Consider the following 26,280-nt stretch of genomic DNA (forward strand, 5'->3'; position numbering starts at 1 on the left):
GACTGGGAAATACTCTAGTTCTGGTGGCAGTGGTGGTGGGGGTGTCTGTGTGGGGTGTGTGGTTATTAATTTCCCAGTTTCTTGGTGCATCCGCAATCCCTGACTAAGCCGGACACAAAAGTATAGAAGGGTTTTCAAACTTTGGCTTAATCATACCCAACCCAGACTTTGGTGAATCCCACCAAGACCTGTTTTGAAAACTGTAACTAGTTTTCAGGCTACTGTAAGACAGTTTGGCCAAATGCGGAGGCTTCTCTGACCCAGCGTTCCTGAAAGTTTGCACTTCTCCCAGGTCTTCTCCTTTCTGTAAATTTTGCAGATCAGATCTCCTGTTTGAAAAGTTTTCAAGTCATCATCATAAGTTGCAGGCAGAAAATCTTCTTAACCTATTGCACAGTTGGCTGAGGGCAACGTCTTTGTGTTCTTCTGAGATGAGCATCGGCCAGTAGAATAGAAAGGACATCACCCGGGATGGATCGATAGTCTGATCCTGCATGGCAAATCATGCATTCCTATACAGTTCATGATATATATGAACCTAAAATATGTCATGCCAGATCAGATTATACATATAATTTTCAAGTTCAACAAAAGGTTTTGTTTCTTTTTCCCCCATCATTTTTTAAAGAAACAGGATTTATCTGAATTAAAAACATGATTGGTGATGACGAGTGGGTGGTTCTGTTTACCCTGCCACATTATATAGTACCACTTTTACTCCTTGTTTGGATAGCAGTCACAAGACCCAGATATCAAGCTGTGAAAGTATTTTTCTTGCAGCAGCCTTTCTTTTTTTGGCAGGCAGTGGCTTTGGAGATGCCTCGCGTTTTGTCATGTGATTGGACTGCTGATGAGGTTTCTGTGCTGCCTCATTTTCCTGGATTCCATCTGAATTAACTCTTCTTTGGGTCACGATCCTTAGCACACTTCTGAATGAGTGGGGTTTTGCATCATAGTGTAATGAGCTCCTAAAACTTAGTCTCTGTAAGAAAACAGCCCGTAAAGAAGGAATTTGCTGCATTTGTTCCACGTGACAGAAATCTGTTTTCTGTACCTCCAGCTGTCCACATCGAAAACACATTCCTTCTTCACAGTAATACTCCTTCCTGAAACAAGGGAAAATGAGGGGAAATTACTAGTATATAATCGTTCCATCTAAAAACATTCAGCTTTGTCTTGTAAACACATAAACTAGTTCTTTGTAAACAAATGTCTTAATTTTCTTTAAACTGAATATTTAGATGTCAAAGATAGAGAAGCTGGATATGTCAAACACATATGGTTCCTATTGCATCAGAGGCTTTCTTAATTCTGGTATTCTAATTGAAAAGACATTTTTGAAAGCATGCTAACTTTACAGAAACGAATCTATCTGACCCTCTGTCTGGTCTAGGTTTTATTCTTCCGTCTATCACCATACTCTGGAAACATCTTCCACTTCAAATGTACAGCAGTAACAATATCCCTCATGGACTTTGAATTGCCCTTGATACTTCAGTGCTTGACATGGAAGCGCTGTTTGGGGTAGTTGATGTTGGGGAGCTGACAGGGGCTTAAAGGAGAGAGAATTAGGAAGAGGGAGGAATGGGAGTAGGGACTATAATTTATTCATAAGTTTTTACCTTATTCCTGGATAATTTATAACACAAAATGCCTTAGGCTAAGTAATATCTTTAACTGGACAAAATTTCTATCCACGTCAGAGAAATCCTGCAGGTCTGCTTTTAAATACAAGCTATTTTATAAATGTCATGAAACAACTACCTGTCTTGGATAAGGCAATATTTCAGTTTGGCATCCAATATGTATTCATTTTTCCTCCTACAAATAATAGGCAGAAAACTATTAAGTTTACATCTGAAATAGGTACATTTGAAATAGAAAACACATTTGTATTTCAGGCACTGCCATTAGGTTTTCTGCTAGTGTGGGCTTTAACTGCAGGTGCGTGCTCTGCAGAGAGCTGAGCAGTGTACATTTGCTTGCAGGTTGCGATGGGGTAGGATGTCTTGTGGAGCTGAGTTAGAGCCCCCTCTCCAGCAGCACCCTGAGCCCTTTGCAGTCCAGGTGCTGGGCTCTGACCTGCTGCAGTGAGTGCACCAGATGTGCCACTGGCTTTCGTCTCAATGCTGTATAAATCCACCTTTCCCAGGCATACAGAATATTTAACAATAAATTGCCTTTTTTTAAACCACTAACGTGTACAATATAAAGTCCACAAAGGTCACAGAGGTCAATTTATTTATTAAATGGAAATACTTGGGTCCAAAAACCATTATGAATCATTTTGGTGTTTTAAGTTCAGGATGCAGAGTAAATTATTCCAAACATAATGGTAGCCAAATGTCATTCCCTCCAAACGTTTGTGTAATATCTATTTATCTGTGGGCAGATGACTGCTATGTATAATCAGAGGCAGACTTTTGTCAAATTGAGACTAAGTAAACACAGCTGAACACAAGCAAGTTGGACTACAACTTTTTTGAGTTTTGCCAGCGCTGTTATGACCTATGAAAATGAGCATTTCTTCAGAGCAATCTGCTTTCAATACGGGAGAATTTTTACTGTTTCAAATTAACAAGTGTTGATTGGAAATTTGTTCTGTTTAATTTTAATATTTTTTTTTGTCCAAATAAATGAAAAGTCTGTATTTGCCCAAAGGAGGGCATCCTTTCTGCTGCTTAGAAAGTAGGAATGTTTTGTAAAGGAACGTGTCTTGCACGTATTTATGAGAACAAGAACAACAGTTAGAGAAAGAGCTGTAAACTCATCTGAAGCTTCATTATATAAGCAGAGAAAATTCTGTACTGTTTTCCTTGAAACACAAATGCTTTTTTTCTTAAATGTGCTGTGCAAGTAAATGTACCATTTAGGCAGTAGATTTTATACTACTACATATCTAGATACTGTTTTCATCATCCTTGAAAAAGTAGTACTTCCATTTATAAATTTTGCCCATTTTTCTAACAGTTAGTGTCCTATTAAACATTTTCTGCAGATCCCTGTTTTTCTCTGAGACACAAAAAGAAACGAGTCTGATTTTATTGACAAACAGGAGTACAATTTAAACCTTAGTTTTAATACACGAATTTTCTTCTTTTACATTACCAATCGTTTGAATAGCAAACATTTTGCTCTCTTGATTTTAAAGGCCACAGCATTTGGAGTCTCGAGGAGGCTTTGGGCAGAAGTCAAACAGGAGTCTTGCTTGAAAATTTGTCTTTCAGTAATTACAGCAAGTGAGTCTCATCCATGCCCAATATCTCTGTTTCAAGGCACTTCTTTCGAAGAGATTTTTTTTTCATTTTAAGTGCTGTATACAAACCAGTTTATGCACCAAATTCAGGGGTAGCACACGTGCACAGGTTTGTGGCCAGGGGAAACTTTCCCAAAGTCCACAAGTCATACTTCCCAGCCTGCCTTTTTTTGGGCAGCAATTACCATTTTCAAATTTCTAACAAATTCTTACAGCAACAATAGTTTAATGCCAGCAGCCAAGCATACACAGCACCTTGTACTTGATGGGTTGCTACAGCATGGCTTTGGCTTTGCAAGCCAAGGTGGTCTTGGATGTTTTTTGAAAGAACTGCAGCAGAAGTCTCTTCTTGCTTCGGTTTTCTCTGCCCCTATCATAGTAGCAAAAGTAAAATGAGGATGCAGCTGGAAATGGGGAGGAGGTGGAAGAGGAAGAAGATGATAGAAAAGAGGACGACATGACTGAGAAGCTATTTTAGTTGAGAATTGCAAACAGTGGATATGCCTATACATTCCTATATGTTCCTATACTTTGTTCTCTGTACCCACATGCAGATTTCAGAAACAAAGCAGGATATGCTGCTCCCAGGCCTGGCTGAGCAATGCAGCTTCTTAACATTAACCAAAATCATCTGGAAAAGGCCTTGATGCCAGGGGTTTTAGACACTTGTTAACAGTTTCCTCAGGGCAGCTCCTCCTTGGGGACTAAGGGTACAGACACTCACAGTGTCAGCGTCCTGGTTCTTATTCTGGGATTTCTGCTTCACCACAAATGCTAATGAGGCTTGTAAAAATAAAAATAAAAACAGAATGTGCCAGGTGTCATCTAAGCCTGTGGAGTGGGCCTCTGGGTGTTTGGAGGGTGCAAAGCAGGTACTAATTGCAATGTTAGGACCATCGGGCAGGACTTACCCTGAGTTGTAACAGCTTGCGGCAGCCGGCTGTGTTCGACTTGCGAGAGGAAGGGGAGAGCCTCGCTGCAGACAGGGGCTATGGGTGGTCAACAGCCTTCAGGGTGCATTGAGCAGCCCTCAAGATGCTCCTACCTGAGATGGTAGTTGCCCAGGAAGTGCTATCAGGAGAGTATTTTAAAAAGATATGCTTAATCTTGAGTGCAATTGGGGTTGGTGGTGTATGCCAGTGCTAGCTGAGTCCTGCCTGTGGGTGAGCCACTCTCTCAGCAGTGCAGAAGGAGGGTGGTGAGGAAAGCAGGCGTTGTCCACGCCTGCAGATTTGCTGCATCTGCTTTGCAGACCCTTTGCAGGTCTCCATGAATTTCACAAACTGTGATGTATAGGCTATTGCTCTACGGGAAAGCTTTGGCTCATGGGCAAAAGTAAAAAGTAAAAACTCTTGCAAAATGAAAGAAAAAACTTTTATTGTTTTAAAAGTGGAAACAGAATTACTACTAATAATAGCAGTGAGTTAATTAGAGAACATGCACCATTTCAGTTCACAGAGCTTAAAGCCTTTGTGTTGTAGCTGCCTGGCTTGTGTGGCTGCTCAGAGTGCTCCTCTCATCCTCCGTCCAAAGACTCAAAGCCTAGAGTTGGACTGTGTTGGAGGGATCAAAGGATCTCAGTTTTTTTCACCATAGTTACTCCCTAAAAAATATGAATGTTATTTATGTCTGGAACCATGGCTTCTTGTCTCATTGCTTTTCTCTATAGAAGTGAAAATTCAGGATCTTAATTCTTAAAAGGGAGATGAGGATGCAAGGCTATCTACACAAATACATGATGGCTGCTTACCCTTAGGAAAGCATCTAAGCACGTCAGGGAAGACTCATAAGCAAATTACAGAAGTGTGAGTTACTCTGAGATAAAGTTAATTTGGTTGCTCCTTGAGCAAAAAGTCCACAGTGATTTCCAACTGCCTCTGTGTGAGGAATTGCATTCTCTGAATGCACATATTTTCCGTATTTTTATGCATATATATGTAGCCCAGTTTCCCCTGATTGCAAACCCTGCTGGGTGAAGGGGTTTTTTTGATTTATGGTAGTAGGAGGGAAGACTGGTTATTTATACATGCTGATAAAGCTTCTGACTTGTTTTTGATCTACAGATCTTTCAAATTATTCAAAATTCATATTTTTTGAAGTATGTCAGTCGATTTAACCATAAATACCATATGGCTTTACCATAAATATGTGTGTGTGTTTTAAGTCTGATATAGCAAACTGTTGCAGGAGAGAATTCCCTGATAGAAATCTCCTGACTTCCAGGAAGACATGCATGAGCTAATGTAAAACAAATATGTAGTAAATATGACATTATTGCCTTCTGCACCTAACATATCTTTGAGGTATCCTGTCTCTGTGCCAACCTGACATTTTTAAACAAACTGTATTCACCCTATTTGGGGGAAAATGTTACAAGGGGCTGCTTTAGATAACATTGTCTTTGATCTTGGAGGCTGATAGCCAGCGATTCAGTTAGGTTTTAGAGGAGGCTATTGGCTTTAACTGCTGTTAGATCATGTCCACTATGGTGACTTGGGCTATACTGGTCAAGGTAATCAGTGCCTTTTTGGGAGAAATATGTTTAATAGTTCTGGATAATACATTTTTCCCCTGTGGTAATAATACATTGTGCTTCAATAATTTGTCATTTTATTAGTACAAAGACATGCATTACTTTTTATCACTCATTATTTAAAAGATATGTGTTATTACTGTCACAATTACTATTACTACTATTTTGGTGTAGTTGCTATTTAGGTATAGTTTCCAGTGGCCAATGTAGCTTTTTCAGGTGAGAGCTGTTGCAATGATCTCAGAGCATCGGCATCTTCACTCAGAGACACAGCCTGCGCATATTGCCTGTGGTTTGGAATCTCTCTATTTAAAAGCATATCTGTGTGGCTTGAAATATGGTGGCTTAGGGTCCTCTACAGCTCAGCAATTGCATCTGCAAACTGCTCTTCCTGGGACAAATGGCAGCGGGTTTGAATACGCCTTGTTGTTACGCACCGTGTCCTACAGTTAGAGGAGTTGAACGGACCAGTAGCAATCCCTGCAGCATCATGCAGTGAGTTTTACAGAGGCTGCAAAATTCGTGCAATTGTGCTATACCAAGAACTGCAAGCAGTATATCAAGGTCAGGATGAGCTAGTAAGTCCTGTCTCTCCACAGCAATCTTTGCTATGATATAGGTCCATTAATGTGGCATAGCATTGCTGTCACGGCTCAGAGTGCTATGCCACGTGGATACACGATGCCCCGCTACATGGTGCACATTTACTCAAGCGTGCCTCATGTCTGAGGCCCTGAGTGCTGAGAAGTCTGAATTCAGTCCCGTGTTGTTATCAGTTGACGATGCTTCCCTGCTGGTTTCTTGAAAATCACTGTCTCCAAAAGCAGCAGTGTGTGTTGAATAACAAACCCCTTCACATTCAGACTCTTCAGGTTTGGGAACGGAGCCAACATTCTTGAAGAATGATTTAGTGGCCAATAAACATCTGCAAAGTCTGTAAGACTGTCAGAAGCAGTAACATTGAAAGTAAAGATCATATCAGTAGCAATTCCCCTGTCCTGACAAGGCATTCAGTGCAAATATTTGTTCAGTCATCCTTGCTCTCATTCCCGTTATCACAGACAGTTTCACATGTTTTGCCAAAAGAGCAATTCCATCTTCTTCCACAAAGCTGTTCACATCCAAGGCCTTTGCAACATTAAATACTGGCGTACTACTGTTTCAGGACCTCCCACACATGCTCCTTTGGAGCACAGGAGCCTCATCTGTCTTATGCGGAGACTCTGCTGTGAAAGGCTCTTACAACTTTCAATTAGTGAGCATCTGCAGTGTTAAGATTTTGCTGCTCCTTGAGGATTCAAGCTCAGTATGGCTGATTTATTACACTGCACCAATCTCCATGATAGTCAGGATAGTCTTTGAGCTCTTCTATGTACTATTCTCCTTGCAGAGTCATTGAAATGGCACTGCGCTAGGACTCAAACCATGTGTAAATTCAAGATGATGGTTGGAGAAGAAGGAGGCATTTCTGCTTCTTCAAAACCTCTTGACAAATGGGTACAACTTCCTGAATAATTCTGGGCACACAATTCTTCCGCTCCAAGAGCCTTCCCCCTTTTGCGTGGTTTGCTGCACTGCCTCTCACTTGTTTGGTGAATAGGAAAACTGGAAACACAGCCCTTCTTGAGATACCTCCCAGTTTACTAGAATCTCTGAGGACCTGTTCAGAAGGTGTCTGGGAATATTTAGGTTTGGGAAGAATTCCTGTAATGGAAATAATAACAGTGCAAGTTGTGGTGAGCAGGAGCATGAAGACTGCAGTACCTTCACAAGGGAAAGCAAAGGGAGCAGAACTAAAAACTTGGTTCAGAAAAAATGCAATCAAACACTAACATCATTTTTGTGCAATTGGAGGTGAGAATAATCCATGGGCAATAATTCCCCATGTGGTTCACTCAGCAATGTTTCTTTTTGCTGATTATTCTGCATTTGGTCAGGGAGGTATGTGACTGCAGCTTTCTGTGTAGGTTCCTGTAATTCCTCAGGATGCTGAATAAAGGGGTTCCCATCACGTTTCTAGCTAGATGAGGAAAGAGATACTTTTCTGATGTATGTGAACTAACCCAGTTTCAAAGAAGACTCAAAACCCAGCTCACGTCCTCACTGGGTGCTTGTTGCTGCTTCTCTACCGCCAAAGCACTAACGTGAACGCAGCTAAGCATCTCTGAGGAGAGGATGATTAATTTCATGATGTGCCATTTGATAGGCTCCATCTGGTCCTTCACAAACTTTAATAAAGTTTTCATAAGACGTCTGTAGGATTTCACAAATGGGGAACTGAGGCACCGAACAATTACAATTTGAAGTCATTTTAGTTACCTAAGACCTTGTGGATGCTCATGATTTCATGGCTCTTTGTACATTCAAAGCACAGCTCTCATTGACCTCATTTGCACCTGCAAGTGCTCAGCACTAATGAAGATGAGAGCTCGGGCTCTCGAGTCGGAGTCCAGAGATTGGGGAACGTACTGTGGCATCTATGAAAACGTTGGTTAAAACAGCTCGTCCAGCCCCACACACAAACCTGTAGCAGAAGCAGAGAGACTGTCAATCACTAACATGATATACTTAGCGTAGTTAAATCCATCTTTTATCTTCTTGTGTTCCCCTCCCACAACAGCCTTGCAGCTGCTGTGCCGTGGTGCTGAGGTTGTGCAGGGAAAGGTCTCGCCTACTGTTCTGGGTTCAGCCCTGGAGCAGGTCCATCCTGCGACTTCGGGGAGGCGGTGACCACAGAAAATACCGTGTGTGATTGTACTGCTGTATCTCACAGTACGTTCAGTGGGAAGGCAGACTGCTTAGGCATTTCCATTTTCATGCACACATCATATAGAAGCAGATACACATTTGCATATATATGAATATATCTGTATCTCCTTATATATATATATAAATAATTTTTAAAATTTCACATGTGATCCCTTCATTTGTAGGATCTGTTGTGCAACAGTTGTTTGGGGTTACCATGAAGCTCTTTTGCAGCCTACAGCCATTTTTACGGCTGTTTGACTGTTGGAGCCCTGTACGTGCTTACGCACTTCCTTACAAGCTGCTTGAATTTTTATGCTTGTGCTCGCACAGAGCGCAAAAGTTTGGGACATAACTTAGGTGCCTGGGGTTTAGTATTTGGACATAAGTATTGTGCACATCCATGCAGTGGATGGAAGTAGCTATGTTTAAAAAGATCATATTCGTCAGTCTCTTCTTTATCTTACAGGCGAGTGAAAGAAACAGTGAATTTCCTCTCCCTGACAGACTTATCCATTCTTTACTCCATACTGCTGGCTAAACACACCCTGGAAATCAGTTCTGGCATTCACTTAGAAGTTCCTCCACTTGCCTGAAAATACAGCACCTTGTAATTTAAATTGCCTTTGTGCAGCATATGCCATGTCTGAGCCTGCTTGGCTCCCAGGAGCAGGAGAGGAGCTGGCTCCTGCGAGTGGGGCCGCAGGAACCAGAGGGCACATTTCTCCGAATTCTGCAGGAGGCTTCTGAAAATATCCTGTGTGCATGCATTCATATCATAACGTTACACCGCATATGTAGGGTCTGCTCCCAAACCCACAGCCAACTAGCATAACAAAATCAGATTTTACTGCTGTAGTGTCAGCCTAGGGTTGAAATATGGCTTTGAAACCCTCCCTTTCACCCTGCTTTTTTAATGAAAAACAATTGGGCTGGAGTGTAATAGTGCTTACCCTGGCTGCATTTGACTTTAGCTTTTTACTTTTAAATCTTTATTTTAGGCTTTAAGAGCTCCCAATTAAACTTTTTAGATCCAGAGTGAAAGCCTGAATGTGCCTGCCTGCACAACAGTGAGATTCCTGGGTGGGAAAAGGATATTTTTATATTAAAAATAAAGAAAATGAACACGGTGGTATGTTTTCTCCCTTCATACTCCTTACTGTTCTTTTTCCTAATGAATCTTCATTTGCCATTTTCTCGTTTCCTTTTTTTTAACATCTCCCATGCCCTTTCCTTCATTTTTTTTTTCTTCCTCTTCTCCTTTCTCCTTTTTTCTTTATTTCACCCTCCCCCTTCCCTGCTGCCTAACTTGGTTTCACTGTTAACCCATAATGGTTTGCAATAGGAGGGCTCACTACTTCGTCCTTCCAATCAGTACAGCACATGCTGTAAATCCCTTTCTAAATAACAGCAAAAAAAAATGAAACCTAGGTCAGATATTTGTTTATCCATTATGAAATTCCTGTGGGAGACTATCACCAAGGAATCTGACAACATTACACTATTAATTACATGCCAACTCAATGAGGAAAGATTTGATTTCAGTCAGCTTTGCAGCAAACTTGAAAAGAACATAATACCATATAACCGTCAGTTCGTTAACAACTCACCTCCGACACTACACAGCCGTGACTCCCATTATAAGCTCTGCTAAAGTCTGGCTAAGAAAACAAGTCTCACACAGTGTCCTTCATCTCACCAAGGAGAACACACTGTCACTGGTCATGGGAAATTTAGAGCCAGCCGTGACGGCCCGAACAATGAAGTGATTTACACCAGGTTTGTATCTAGTTTGCTAACTCATAAATTCTTACATGCAGGTGCATAGCCCAAGACCGTAAGACCATTTGCACCATGCCTACTATTATGTGGGGTTTTCAGTGCACTTATTAATGCAAATGTTAATATAGACCTGCAAACTCAATTCTCTTTTATGGTTTATAAAATTCACCTATCCCAGTCTCTGTGGGCATGTACACTCATTTTATAAAAATCACATGTATTAAAATGTAACTAGATGCCTACTCCCACTTCAGCAGGCTCCAGGCTGCACAGGGAAAAAAAGTCTTCAAGTTCCCAGGTACTCAGGAAAAAAACTTGAGTGGTACCAGTCTCTCACAGTTAAAGCTTGTATCTGATGTTTTTGTGCAAGAAGCAAATTTCAAAGAAAGATTTCCCTGAAAAGGCTTGGTCTGAGGCGCGATGGCAAAGTGATATTTCCAACGTTGGCAAGACCCAACCTATGGGTCTTAATAGAAGAGGTCAGACCAGGGCTAAAGCTGTTCCTGGAAAAAAAACACTGGGAGAACAGGGAAAAATATTCACTGTAGCTGTCACTGTGAACATAAATTGTCGTTATGCAGTTTGTTCATCTGAAAGGACGTAACAGTTGATGACAGGTCAGTTGTTATACTTGGTGTCACTGTGAAGCCAAAGGAGTGAGGTAACGGGGTTGTGGGGGTGACTTCATTACAAGCTGCTCCATAACCTCCTCCTGGAAGAAAGAGAGAGCAGTGGTAAATGAAAGCTTTGCTGAAAAGGAGTTTTCTCTAGAGCCTGGGCCCAGGCCTCGTTCCTGCAAGTTTCTGACAGCTTTCCTCCTCCCACCCAACAAAAGTACATGGTAATAAATCTTTGTCAGTAGAAATACAGTACCCTCCTGAGATCGGACCAGCGGTAATTGGTATCACACGCACGCCCAGGTCGCAGTGCCTCGCTGTGTCTGCAGCCGCAGGTCGTCTGGAGCTCGAACAGAGACTCTGTCCCTCCACCAGAAGGCTCTGCTGCACGAGCATTGCCAGCCCCGACTGGGCAGTTTCACGTGGACCCGCCCAGTCCAGGACCTGCTCCGGGCAGGGGTGGCTTCATGAGGGACACCGCTGAGCGGATCCTGTATGGAAGTGGCCCGGGGTCTGCAGGAGGTCAGCCACTGGCGCAAGTTCGGGGAACATTTCTGTAAGAGACTCTGCAGTTTGGAGTCTCTTCCAGCACGAGCTTTCCTGTCTGTGCTTCTCTGTAATTCATCCTTAATAGGTCTGATGTCCCTGAGGAAACCTGGGAGGATGGTGCAAAAGGAAAAGTGTTTTAAGAGCCTCTGTGCTGGATCAGATGTGTCCTGTCTATGTCTAGAAAGCCTTTGGTAGTGTGGATCTCTGGCCACGTTCAGAAACTCATTTGTCTGTTCACATCAGGCTCAAAATGGGAGCACTGCAAGTGTAGGCATGGGAAGGCCAGCTCCTGCTTTCTCCAGTTCAAGCTAGAGGAGCTGAGGTTTGCTGTGCTTGGGTTTTTCAAAAGGTGCTACAGTCTTTGCACCAAGATGAAATGACATTTCTTGTAAGAGGAAAAGGCCTGGCCTGGTGCTCTGGGCTACAATTTCCCCTCCCTTGCACTGCTGAGCATCCTGCGCTAAGCCACCTTCCCTCCCCAGATGTGGGTAAATGTTAGTGATGTTGTGCGATTCATGGTTTAGTTTGGGATCCTTCGGGAGGAAAGGAGCTGTGTCAATGCAGAAGAGTACAGGAATATTAACTCCAGTTAACTCAATTTTGTTCTTGGAGAACCAGAGATCTGAAAGTCGTATGTGCCCTGAAACTGCGGTTTGGAAAATACTAGAGTCAAGGGGGGTGTGTGTGACCTACAAAAATACCTCATCTCACCACTAATTTACTCACACATGTAAACTTCATTTTTCATTCAGCTGCCCCAATTTATTTCCTGTTCCTCCCTCTTTTTCCTCCTGTTGCTTGTTTTGAAAATGCTGGTCAACACATGTTAAGCCAGAGTCTCCAAAACCAACAAAAGAAAGTTCAGGAGAGGCAGAGAGAGAAACAGCTGAATAACATTGCCAATTTTAAAATGAAGATAAGTTATATGGGACCTTTTACTGAACCAACAAGTATTTTATAGTGTTCACCATTTGGGGCCAGCAGTTCTTTTTTCGCCTCCGTTTTGAGCTAGAATAGAAGGTGTGTAATTCATCAGGAATCTGTACATGTTTTAAGTAGCTTCAAGAAATGTGATGGTCATGTGGGACTGACCTACTGTGTCTTGATTTCCATGTCCATTTTTTCCCCACTACATAATGTTCTGTACCCTTTCCCCTCTGTCTTGTTCCCTCATTCACACGTTCTTTCCCCTGTTGGTTTCAAGCCATCTTTGCTTTGTCAGTGTTACCTGATAACAGAAAGCAGTGTTTTAAGCCAGTTGGTGTGGTTTGGTTTGAGCTGTATATAACACCGAGCAGGGGAGCAACGTGGATGCTTCTCAGTCCTACGTAAGTGGTTGGTCCTTCTTTTGCTGTTCCCGGCAGGGCCTTTAGGTGAAGTCAGCTCATCGCCACACACATGTGATATTCTTAGGTCAGAATTCTTAGATCCAAAGAACAAAATGTAACTGTAATTAACATTATTTAGCACACCCCTGAAGTCATCCAAGTATATAAAAATTATTAGTCTGGACTCGGTGAACGGTAAGGGTCTGAATTGTTCTGAAATATTTGAATGTGCCGCAAGCACCACATAGCCAGAGAGCCTTTGTATGTTGTAAATTGGAGTAGGCATATGTGCTACGGCATTTACACTCTGGCTTTCTTCTCTAATACTGGATGCAGTATGTAAAAGGGCACTGTGTATGTACTTAGATGTATATCTTCTTGTGAATTGTTTGTATATTATTTTGACAACAGTCAGGTGTAATGGCATGTACTGGAGGGAAGTGATGCTATTGTCCAGTTTAAGGATGGTTTGCCTGCAAGAACCCTGGGATTTATTTTCTTTGGGTGGGCCTTTCTGATAGCACAAGAACAAAAGAAAACATTTTAAATATAGGAGAAATCCTGGAAAATTCTGCTCTTAAATGCTTTTGAAATGGTCGAAGTATTGCCTAGGCATGTTGTCTTTGGACTTCTGAGACTCGTTTCCATCTCTGCTGAAATGAGACTGCAGGCTACCTTGCAAGAGAGCTGTCAGGATCAGCCACTGAATATTTATGAAGAAATTTCATGGTGAAAAAAAAATAATATATGCTACATATATTATTAATAATTATGTGAGTCCTGAAAAATACCATACTGTATCACAAAGCTGGTATTGTCCAGTGACTACACTCTTGGCACTGCGTGCTACAGTAAACTGTATACTGAAAACTCATACTAATGGAAAGGTATACAGGATTCCATTGGTAAATGATTTATAGTGACTTCCTATTATAAACAAGAGGGAACAAATATCCCGCCTTGCTGGTTTCTTTGGGCGGATGGTGAGAGCAGAATGAGACATTCCTGGCCAGGCAAAAGCTGATTCTCTGGATGCTTGCAACTGGGAGCAGAATGAAGCACCAGAAACTGAGGTATAAATGACAATCCCTAATTATAAATGATTGAGTTTCCATATAGTGCTTAAAACTTTCCAGTTGTAGAGCAAACAACTGCTGTTTTAAGTGATTTCCAAACTTGCAACAAAAAGATGTTTCTGATGTTTAATATTCAATAGACTTACTATAGGATTTCAATATATGCTGAAAGCCTACCAACATCCTTTCACAAGAAGCACATTGCTTTCTGAGACAGAACAAACCACCTTCAGCAGCAGCTTCTTCTTGGGCTTCAATTAATAAATATGCTATTGAGCACAACTGTAGTTTGTTTAGGAAAATTATTTGTGCTGCTAGTGATATGCTGTTGATAAACTTCAGTGTACCTCCTATCAAATAAGTCTTGGGAACAGTGTGGAATGTAATAATGCATCAGCATTGGCTTTCTCTGGAGTCACATGACACATTGATCTAAGCTTGACAAGTCTGTAGGGGTTGAAATTTGTGTAACAGCCTGCCTTGATCCAACTAGTGAGAGGACCACACTTTTTCAGGAGAGACCAGAGGTGGCTGCCACGTAAGGCATGTTAGATTGAAGTTAACCACAGCACTTGGAGAGGGCAGCTATGGTGCATCCTTGGTACCTTGTATAAAGTGCTGCCTCTCGTGTAGTGAGAGAGGACTCGTGAGTGAAGTGCGAGGCCTGCCCATCAGCACTTGCTCTGGGCTGGATCCTTAGCTGAGGCTACTCGGTGAGATTCAGTATGCTGCATCATTTTTCCATTCCTTCTGTCACCATTTCCAGAGATGTTACCCAGTCCCAGTGCCATTTCCTCATTGCCTCAGAGAAGAAATCTAGGAACATGTTGTGCGATGGTCAAGAAACCAAACACTTTCCATTTTGAGAATGCTGTTCGATTATATTCATGAAGCAGTCTCACCAAAATGTTGCTCTTGCAGTTGAAATATACTTTGCAATTATTGTGCAGATATGTCAAATATCAAAAGCTTTAATTAGTACTTGGGGTAGAACAAGTAGATTGCAAAAGATGAAGAAAAAGCAAAACGTCGGGCGCCTTTTTCTTTTTTTAAATTTGATAAAATTTTGTCATCTGTGTTCCCTCTCTTGTCAGTGAAGAGCCAGACATGGCCAGACTGAGATTCTTCCAGGTTGAGCTAAGTAGTTGTTGTGGTTTAACCCAGCTGGCAACTAAGCATCACACAGCCGCTTGCTCACTCCCTCCCAGTGGGATGGGCGAGAGAATTGAAGGGTAGAAGTGAGAAAACTCATGGGTTGAGATAAAAGACAGTTTAATAAGTAAAACAAAAGCCACGCACACAAGCAAAGCAAAACAAGGCATTCATTCATGACTTCCCATTGGCCGGCAGGTGTTCAGCCATCTCCAGGAAAGCAGGGCTCCATCACGCGTAACGGTGACTTGGGAAGACAAACGCCATCACTCCGAACATCCCCCCCTTCCTTCTTCTTCCCCCAGCTTTCTATGCTGAGCATGACGTCATATGGTGTGGAATATCCCTTTGGTCCGTTGGGGTCAGCTTCCCAGCTGTGTCCCCTCCCAACTTCTTGTGTGCCCCCAGCCTACTCGCTGGTGGGGTGGGGTGAGAAGCAGAAAAGGCCTTGACTCTGTGTAAGCACTGCTCAGTAGCTACAGTGTCCCTGTATTGTCAACACTGTTTCCAGCACAAATCCAAAACATAGCCCCATACGAGCTACTATGAAAGAAATTAACTCTACCTCAACCAAAACCAGCACAGCAGTTAAGGCTGTAGTTACACCACCAGTTTAATCTCCAAAGGAGAGATATGGTCCTCCCCTCATCCAGCTCACAGCATATCCACATGGATGATAATGCTGCCCAAAGGGAAACAGTGGGAGGAGGTGGCCATAGAAGAGGGCTTTGCGGTCTGGTTTTGCAGCAGCACTCAGGGATGTTGGACTGTGGTGTTAGATAGGTGGGCTGAAACCGCTTCTTGGAGGACGTCTCTGTTGTTTGTGAATGGAGTCTGGACAACTAGCTTGGATAAAGAACATGACTTAGATGGTGAGTTCATGGCAAATGAGATGAACCCTACTCTTCCTTTTGAGTTGGATCAAGTTGGTTTGACCAGCAAGATGCTAAGGAGAGCATGGGGAATGGTCTTTGTCTCTCTCAATGTGGTTATCCCCATCCAAAAAATGGTGGTAATACCTATTTCCTTCAGTAAGGGCTGTTCAGACAGATGTGAGCTGCTTGGATGCTATGGTAGTGCAAACTGGGATATGCTGTCAGAGGTTTGGTATAGCAGCAAAGGATTTTTGGCAAGTAAAAGGGGGCCTGTGCTTTGAAATGATGGATTTTCAGACTTCATTGTACTAACATGCTTTTACAGAAGTTATTAGCAAGAGCTTTGCAAATTGTCAGTGATGGTTTTATTGTAACCCAGTTTCGAGTTTCTTTGACATAAATTACTTGTTTGAAAAAGAAATAAAATCTGAATGGAATAAAAAAAGACTTGTAATTCAGGAAAAATCTTCAGCGAAGTTAAAAAGTGGGTAGCTCTTTACTCCTGGATTTTTTATTTTTTAGCGTTGCTACTGCTTTTATATACCATGGGCAAGCCGCTTTCTTTTAGAACTGGCTAAACACCAGTAAAAAATATTTGCAAATACTCCTTCAAATAAACGCTGGAATTGGAATGTGTGTCACCATTCACACCTACTTTCCTCAGAAGTTTGTACAAGCAATTTTTTTGTTCATAGGAAATATTTTCCAACAGCAAAAGAAACTGACAGATGCTTGAGAGAGGTGTATTTATATCCAGGTTTGCTCTGGCAACGACGTTCTCTATTATGACTCTGTGTAAGCACTGCTCAGTAGCTACAGTGTCCCTGTATTGTCAACACTGTTTCCAGCACAAATCCAAAACATAGCCCCATACGAGCTACTATGAAAGAAATTAACTCTACCTCAACCAAAACCAGCACAGCAGTTAAGGCTGTAGTTACACCACCAGTTTAATCTCCAAAGGAGAGATATGGTCCTCCCCTCATCCAGCTCACAGCATATCCACATGGATGATAATGCTGCCCAAAGGGAAACAGTGGGAGGAGGTGGCCATAGAAGAGGGCTTTGCGGTCTGGTTTTGCAGCAGCACTCAGGGATGTTGGACTGTGGTGTTAGATAGGTGGGCTGAAACCGCTTCTTGGAGGACGTCTCTGTTGTTTGTGAATGGAGTCTGGACAACTAGCCTGGATAAAGAACATGACTTAGATGGTGAGTTCATGGCAAATGAGATGAACCCTACTCTTCCTTTTGAGTTGGATCAAGTTGGTTTGACCAGCAAGATGCTAAGGAGAGCATGGGGAATGGTCTTTGTCTCTCTCAATGTGGTTATCCCCATCCAAAAAATGGTGGTAATACCTATTTCCTTCAGTAAGGGCTGTTCAGACAGATGTGAGCTGCTTGGATGCTATGGTAGTGCAAACTGGGATATGCTGTCAGAGGTTTGGTATAGCAGCAAAGGATTTTTGGCAAGTAAAAGGGGGCCTGTGCTTTGAAATGATGGATTTTCAGACTTCATTGTACTAACATGCTTTTACAGAAGTTATTAGCAAGAGCTTTGCAAATTGTCAGTGATGGTTTTATTGTAACCCAGTTTCGAGTTTCTTTGACATAAATTACTTGTTTGAAAAAGAAATAAAATCTGAATGGAATAAAAAAAGACTTGTAATTCAGGAAAAATCTTCAGCGAAGTTAAAAAGTGGGTAGCTCTTTACTCCTGGATTTTTTATTTTTTAGCGTTGCTACTGCTTTTATATACCATGGGCAAGCCGCTTTCTTTTAGAACTGGCTAAACACCAGTAAAAAATATTTGCAAATACTCCTTCAAATAAACGCTGGAATTGGAATGTGTGTCACCATTCACACCTACTTTCCTCAGAAGTTTGTACAAGCAATTTTTTTGTTCATAGGAAATATTTTCCAACAGCAAAAGAAACTGACAGATGCTTGAGAGAGGTGTATTTATATCCAGGTTTGCTCTGGCAACGACGTTCTCTATTACTTGCCATTTCCATTTCTATACCTACTGACCTATTCAGTCCTAAACCTCCTCTTTAAAATTGTCTCTGTTAAAAGAAAAGTGAAGCAGGGCTGAAAAATTATTTGTAGCCAAGTACAGCATGAAGAAGATTTTTGGTGTCATTCAGTACCTCTCTCTGGATCAAATGTTTCTTTTTTCCTTGGTTCCCTCTCCTCTGCATAGGTTGAACTTCCCCCCTCTTGAATCCCATTCAAGCATTGATCTATGAGAGCTTAAGAGATACTGATTTAAGATGTGTTCTTTTGGAACAAAACGTAAACCTTGGTCACTTGTGGACATGTATTTATAAAGCTGTTTTGCGAAAGGATGGAGGCCTGCTAAATCACACAGCTTGGCAAACATCTGACCTCTGAAATTACAGCTGGTCTCCCTGCATTTCTTTGGTGAGACTGTGGTCTTCAGTGGTCACCTCCAAGTGCCGGGGAGTATGGCTGGGCTGAGTTGTTTGACGGGGGTTGGTGTTGTATGAGAAAACAGGCTGCTGGTCGGTGATGGGCAAAGTCGCTCGTAAATGAAGAGTTATCAAGGGTTGCAACGTGCTTTGGGACCTATGCCACTGGAAGCTCTGTTTAAAGAAAACATCAACTTATAATTAATAATCTGGTGGAAATCTAGCAATAAGGTTGATTTTCAGTTGGGAATACAGCCTCATAAAGAAGTGCATTACTTTATGAGATTTATGCTGTGTTTGGGGCTTTTTGGGTCCTGTAGCCATTAGTGCTCATGCCGTTGCTGTTTCTTTTGTTTGACGGGTTCTCCATAGGTATTGCAGTTGGACATCGGCTTCTCGCTCCTCTATAATGTGTTTCTGTGTCAGGATAGCAAGCCCACTGAAAAAAGCTTATACATTTCTGCCTGGTAAATATTTCTGGCTTCTCTGCGACGTGAGGACTTAATGAATGAACAAATGTGACTCTTGATGGGAAAGTGTAGCTTATGCCTGTGATGCAATTCCATCTTTGAAGGCTGTTAACCAGGTGTGCTTGTTACTTGTACCCTTCCCAGCCTGTCTGACTGAGTCGCAGCCTGGGCAAGGGGCGCATTAAAAACCACACACATCATGTGTGCGTGGGTCAAAGTCCTATTTTTAGTGCATACAAGAAGGCATTCACTGGAGGGCAATGAAGCTGATTTTTATTTTTAGGTTTTGCAATTCCTTATGTCCTTGGGATTTATGTTTTGAAAAACTAGCTCTATCACCCTGCAAAATGTAGGTGAACCTCCAAGACCAGTTTTATTTTCACTGTCGCCAAGATAACCTTTTCCTGGACATAGGCTGGTGTGGGATGCACTGGGCAGGGTTCAGCGCCAGTTCTGCCAGTGCGGTTCTGGTGAGGCTCAGTGAGGTTCTGCCTCACCAAAGCCTATTTCTGTAAGGTCATGTCTCGGGAACCTCCCCACAGCATTTTTTTTGACATGTGCCCTGCTCCAAGCTCGGTGTAGATTTCCCCAGGCAGACGCTTGCACGAAGCTGGCCCTTTGTGTGTGTCGAAACAAAGATTTTATTTGGAAATCTGGTATCAATTTCGGAATTAATCTTGGGTTATTTTTCCATATGCCTATTGCATGAACTTGCCTGTTTTAAAATCTATTAAAGAAAATAGACATCTTTTTTTTTTTTTTCTGTTTTCAGAAACTCTGGAGAATGGACCAAATAAGTGTGAAAGGTGAGTAAGGGACTTCACAGTTTTCCAAAATTATTATTATTACGGTTTTCCTGGCATCACGTAGCTATGTAAGCTGTACGTGTAAATATTTGTTATTGCTTGAATCTAGCGCAGCTAACAGAAAAGGAACCAGCAAAGATGAAACATACTGGAAGGAGATCAACGCAGCTATGGCCCTAACGAACCTTGCCCAGGGGAAGGATAAACTGCAGGGAACTACCAGCTGCATCATTCAGAAATCATCACATATATCAGAAGTAAAGACTGTTAAAGTGCCATTAGTTCAGCAGTTCTGAGAGATGGGTCCTTTTTATTTTTCCTGTCAAACGGACATTTTCCTCACAGGATTGGTTTTCAGCAAAATCAGATTCACAGATACGAGGCAAATGTGGAAAATAGGCCCCTTTTTACAGTATGGTCAGTTTAAAAAATAACGTTCCTTCTGACTCATGTTTTCATTGTATTAAGTGAAATGTTCAATTGCTTCTATAAAAGGCATGTAAATTATAAAAAACCCCTGTTTTTATCAAAATATTAACTTATTTTATGTTAATCAAAGTGCGCATAAGATGTTTGCATTGCTATTACAGTAAGTGCCTTGCTTTCAAAAAAATAAGCTATAACGTGGGCATAGTACAACAGTATTATGCCTCAAAATGACAATGCCATAATGCTTAAACTTTGTATATTATTCCAAGTGGGCTTAAGCAGCCTAGGGCTAAACACATTACTGCTGGAGGCCCTGGAGAATTGTGCTCATTTGACTTGTACAAATTGACAAGTCTTAATGAAATTGTTACATCATTTTTTCTCTCTTTTTTTAATCAACAGTGTTATAAAAATTGTACAGTATGTTTTGTCAAAGTGACAATGAGGTTGTTATGCATGTTTCTTACCTGTATATGCAGTATATTAAAATACCAAAATCATTCCTTTAAAAAGTGCAATATTCTAGAACACACAAATTTAGGAAATAAGTTTATTGTTCAGATTATTTTGAACTTATACAGATGCTCCCAGCTGTGTTGCTCATTAAAGATTTCTAGTTGAGAAGGCTCTAGCCAGACTAGCTGTAAATTCAAGTTGAATTTCCATAATTTTAAAGCTTTGCTAGTGACTTACTGAAGTTTTTATAGAAATAAAATTGATTTCTTCTTGTACAAAACTAAATCTATAGTGCCATTTATTATTTGCCATGGAGCTCAAAAAAGTTTCCATGGTGGAAATTATTACTTTAATGTGGTTTAAACGTTTTAATTTTGTATGTACTGCATAAATGAGGACAGTTGATTGACAGTTCACATTTCAGTGAGAAAAAACTATAGTATAAACTATCAAAGCCCAAACTAGAAACCTAAATGGGAAATGAAACATTGAAAAATCTTAGCATTTAAGGTGGGAGGGTTTTAAGTAGATACTAAACCATATATTAAATGTCATGTCTCTAAACTTGACTGCTCTTGAGCGTAATAACTAGCATAAAACCAGGTTTATTTTTAAGTTTTATTGGGAGGTGTACAAGTTATTCTTAAGTCATGTAACAATAGTCTAATGAGGTTTACAGTGCTTGAATAAACAGTGGCAAAGCCAAAAATGATTTATACTGAATTAGTTACAGAAAACTGGAAAAGAGCTGATTGTTGCTAGGATTTGGATTTTTTCCTGTGGGTATCCTGTCAGGTTTTTTCCTACTTATCCCTTTCCTCGTTTTTCTTTTTGGTGAGCCATCAATGAACAAGACTTTAGTCCTGCTCCCACTGAGTTTAATGGCAGAACTCCCACTTCAATGGAAGCAGGACTGTGCTAATGATGAAACTAACTTGCAAGTAGAGGCTGTTCCAGTTGCACTAAAATAGTCAAGATACATTGCAAATATCAGCCTTGGTGTGACTTCTTAGGAAACTTCTTGATGTAACATAACATGTTGTTGGGTTTATTTAGTGTACAATGAAAATGATTTGATATGGAAATATTTTGTACATATATATTTTTACTTTGTTTTCTAAATTGCTGATTTGCATTGACTTAAAGTGCCAAGCAAGAAATGTATGTCATGACTGTATGAACAGTTGAAGTATATGTTTAACTGACTTGCATCATTATGTGTCTGAGATTCCATGACATTAATTTTTGATACTTTACTGGATTTTGACATAATAATGTGAGTTTATAACTAATAGCAGAGAGTTAATACTTCACTTTTGTTCATACTATTATAAGTTATTCTGGTATTAAATATTTTGTGACAATAAATTGATGGTTTTGACAAACTTTTCTGTTAGAAATATTCACAGTATTTTTGTCTGTATAAATGACAACAAAATTTGTCATGTAAAAAAGGTACTTTTGGGGACTTCTCTGGAGTAAAACTGGAGAAGACAAGCCATTGTATAAACAACTTGTTCATGGTTCTTTTTTTAAATGATCAAAGCACAGAGAATAATCTGTAAAACACATCAAGTGGGTTTTAAATTTAAGAAATACTTGGCATAATTTCTTGTTACCATTTCCTTTAATTTATTTTTTTTCTACTGCTGCTTTAGAGTTTTCTGAAAACACAAATTCTAATGAATTATGTGTGTGTCTTTTTTTAAATAACAAAAATCATGATCAGTGCTGAGCCAACAGCTAATGAAGACTCAATAATTATTTATGATATTGGAAAAACAAACATTATTACTATTGCTCTTCTTTGTTTCAACTTATGTAACCATTTTAGTAAAATAAATAACTGCAAACAACATCTTGCTGGTTTGAATTAGATATTCATTTATCTGTCCTTACTCATTTGCATTTCTGGTTTCCTGTTATAGTCAGGGTTTCTCTATACTGGGATACAAGCATGTGATAGGCAAAGACAAAACAGGAATGCTAGTCTTTTGATTAATACACCTTGTGGTGCACAGTTACGTGAAGTCGTTTAGGACATCCCTGATGAAAATGACTGTTCAGCAAGTTTAGGCTAATGACTGCTAATGACAACATGGCATGATGCTTATAAATCCTCCACATTGGAGGAGTGCAGAGGGAAGCCATAGCTAATCGCTGTCCTGAGTCACTGGAGAAGGTCCATGAGCTGGGAAAGACTCTGGTCGTTTAGGGTTTTCTATGAGTACAGCCTCATTTGTCTACAGTACCATGTATGGATACACTCTGGCTGTGGAGCCTTGGCGGAGAAGAAGATGCAATCAGCCCATCTAGAAGTTCAGTGATCACAGTAATGAGACCCCAGTGCAACTGGTCTCCTAACTTTTGTGCCTCAGCAAAGTTCCTCCAGTTGTATGGGAGGGGTGATAAATAAGGTTTTTGTGGGCACTTGGCCCTTTCAGTTTTATGTCCTGCTTATCTGTGATATATGTATACCGCTGTAACATCTGTGGCCATCTGTCGTAGTTTAACCCCAACTGGCAACTAAGCACCACACAGCTGCTCGCTTGCTGCCACCCGGTGGGATGGGCGAGAGAATTGAAGGGTAGAAGTGAGAAAACTCGTGGGTTGAGATAAAAGACAGTTTAATAAGTAAAACAAAAGCCACGCACGCAAGCAAGGCAAAACAAGGGATTCATTCACTGCTTCCCATCGGCAGGCAGGTGTTCAGCCATCTCCAGGAAAGCAGGGCTCCATCACGCGTAACGGTGACTTGGGAAGATGAACGCCATCACTCCAAACGTCTGTCCCCCCCTTCCTTCTTCTTCCCTCAGCTTTATATGCTGAGCATGACATCACATGGTATGGAATATCCCTTTGGTCAGTTGAGGTCAGCTGTCCCAGCTGTGTCCCCTCCCAACTTCTTGTGCACCCCCAGCCTACTCGCTGGTGGGGTGGGGTGAGAAGCAGAAAAGGCCTTGACTCTGTGTAAGCACTGCTCAGTAGTAGCTACAGTGTCCCTGTATTGTCAACACTGTTTCCAGCACAAATCCAAAACATAGCCCCATACGAGCTACTATGAAGGAAACTAAGTCTATCCCAGCCAAAACCAGTACACCATCCAACATGTCAGTGGAGATTTGGATATTCAGTTATGTGACTTCCTGACAGAATATGTACAGCCTGACTTTTGCTGTTGGGAATGCATAGAAACACCCACATCCAATGATGCTGAGCCTCTTGGCATCTACTTTGTACCCGAGTCTGACATGAAGAAACCAACTCATTCTGCTCCCACCTACTCTGTCACATCATTTGCAAGAGCTGAGCACTCCCAACATCTTATAAACCATTGGGAGTAAAGGGAGCTCCAATTTTGCCAGGTTGCTCAGTAGTTAGAACGTACATTGGGATCAGGACTATAGTCTCCTCTTCCAGCACCATACAACAGCTAAAACCACTGAATTATAGTTCTCACTTTGTGGCCTCATGTTCTCAGTTGGTGGCCTAATGTATAAACATGTATGCCAGGTGAAGCAGCTCCACCAGGGAGACTGAGAGCAAGTCCCAGGGCAACACGTAGGCCATTTTGAGGACATTTGATAACTTGGTGGCTTAAGTTTAACTTGGAGTTTGGCAAAGGATAGCTGCTAGACTTGGATGCCCACATGCAAGTGCATGAAGTAATCGCTGCACTGTGGGTTAGAAGGAGAAGATGGGGAAGGGAGGTTGGTAGCACCTCTGTACTGTGCAAGGAGGAATGGATTTAGCTTAGGCTAGGGGAAAGGCTATGTGGGCTTAAACCTGTTTCTTCATTATCACTTTACTCAGCTAGTTTTTCATTATGTGCCCTGGCTTTGATGAATGATGTTTTTATCCACCTAAACTATCCATCAATAGAGATCCACAACACCAAACATGAGATGCTATTACAGGAAGCAGCCTTGATTATAAAAATGAGCGGGATCTCTGATAATTATGAGCTTCTGGAACTCACCATACTCTTAATGCCTGGAAAGCCCTCCTTTGTACCCCCTGTGACATCCCCAGCAGTGGGAGAGAATGTGGGAATTGTTCTGCATCAGTCAAAAGGGGACCTGCACCGGGGAAGGGAATTTGTGGCTGCCCTGGGAATGCTCTGGAGTACCAGGGAACTGCCTTCTCTCCCTGCTTTGCCACAGTGAGTGAATACTGGTGTGAGGAATCACTCAGGGCCAGTCAGGGCTATCAGGTAGCGTGCTGGTGGGGCTCACCACACCCTGCCTACCAAGGCACTGCCAAGCAGCGGGGCTGCAGCCACCAAGCTTAGACCATCCTTCAGGAATCCTTCCAGAGGTTTTCAGGCTCAGTTATGCCTCTGTTTCTTTTGGTCTTGAGGAAGCCCTGCGCCATATTCCCCTGCATGGCTTCCAAGGGCTGGAGGAGACAGGTGTATCTGCTGGTAAGGCCCCTGTGTGGGGTGGAAGATGAGAGTAAGCATGACTAGTCATCCAACCTCCTAAAGCTGCAGCAAAGCTCCTATAAGTTGAGCTCCACCAGGGCTATATAAGTCTTATTCCTAATTTCCACATTCAAAAGAGCACTGACGACCTCAGAGCAGCCCTGGCAGAGCGAGGATCCCAGTACTGCCAGGAGAGGAAAGCAGTTACAACAGCAAAGCTTGTTACTGCTCCTTGGGCTGGATACTGCCTCAGATGCCCGCTTGCTATGTGGCAAAGAGAAGGGTGCAGCTGTCGTCTATCACGGCTGACTTTCTCACACATACCAACATTTTTTTCTGTGAAATCTCATGTTCTGCTATCAAGCCTTCAACTCAAGTTGTGCTTCCACTCAGTCCTTAGTGTGACTACACTGTCTTAAACGCTGGCCTGTTACTTGCAGGAAAATGGATCCCAGACTCGGCACAGACTGAGGACACCAGACCCTTCGGTACTCTACAAGCAGCTCCAAAGTCCAGTGGGCACCAAGTCAGTGGTCACAGTGACAGCTTCAAGCATGACAGACCCTGTTTTATTCCTGTGTTACTATGAACAAGCTGTGAGACTCCTGGAGAATCAGAAAGAACCTCAAAGGGATCCAGGCTCCTAACCTAACAAATCCAAGCATTTCCTAAGGTCTGAGCGCCAAGGCATGTTTCCATGGCCAAGCGCAGACAGTCGCATGCCTGCTCTGAGCCAGCTGGACAGAAATGTGGTCTAGTTCAGAAACTGGGTAACCAAGTTTGGCATCAAGCCTGAGCTGCTACATCAAGGTCCCCAGCAGAGCATGGACTGGACTCAGCACGGTGCAAATATGACTGTGCAGCTTTTGGACCGTTGCTTGTTCTATGCCTTCACTTGTCCACAGCAATGTCCTCAAATTTCTCTGTGCTTTGGTGCAGCATTTCAAAGAGGACAATAATACTGCTCTGCATGGCTAAGCTGTTGTGTGTAGAAGGACACTGATAGTTGGGAGCTGTTCTGGTGTAATACCTACCTAGCCTAGTTAGCCAGGGCAGGAAAGTGAGATGAAGTGTGATGCAAAGGGATGAATTGCCTTAGAGCACTGTTTTGACACACTGCAAGGGAGGCAACAGGAGTCCAGCCTGGATGTGAGTTCATGTTGTACGAGCTGGTTTGCCAGTGTCTGGGTGTGCTTGATCCCCATTAGCAGCAGAATTGAGACTCAGACCCGCGGCTTTCACAGTGCTGGGTTGCTGAGACAGTGTTTAGATTTGGGCCCCGTCTTGAAACTCCTCTTGTTTAACAAGAAGGGAGGAGGTTGGCTAAAATACAAGTACCTTGTGAAAAAAA

General features: G+C 41.9%; 1 protein-coding gene across 1 annotated transcript in view; it reads left to right on the top strand.

Moving 5' to 3' along the window:
- The window catches only part of MKX (mohawk homeobox), a 36,836-nt gene extending 16,919 nt beyond the window's left edge, over positions 1-19,917 (top strand). Inside the window, exons 3-4 of the mRNA XM_009329114.1 lie at positions 19,588-19,621; positions 19,731-19,917. Of these exons, the coding sequence (XP_009327389.1) occupies positions 19,588-19,621; positions 19,731-19,917 (221 nt within the window). The remainder of the gene's footprint in view (positions 1-19,587; positions 19,622-19,730) is intronic.
- The last annotated feature ends 6,363 nt before the right edge of the window (positions 19,918-26,280 follow it).

The sequence above is a fragment of the Pygoscelis adeliae genome, unplaced genomic scaffold, assembly GCF_000699105.1.
Source record: "Pygoscelis adeliae isolate BGI_AS28 unplaced genomic scaffold, ASM69910v1 Scaffold427, whole genome shotgun sequence".
Lineage (NCBI taxonomy): Eukaryota > Metazoa > Chordata > Aves > Sphenisciformes > Spheniscidae > Pygoscelis > Pygoscelis adeliae.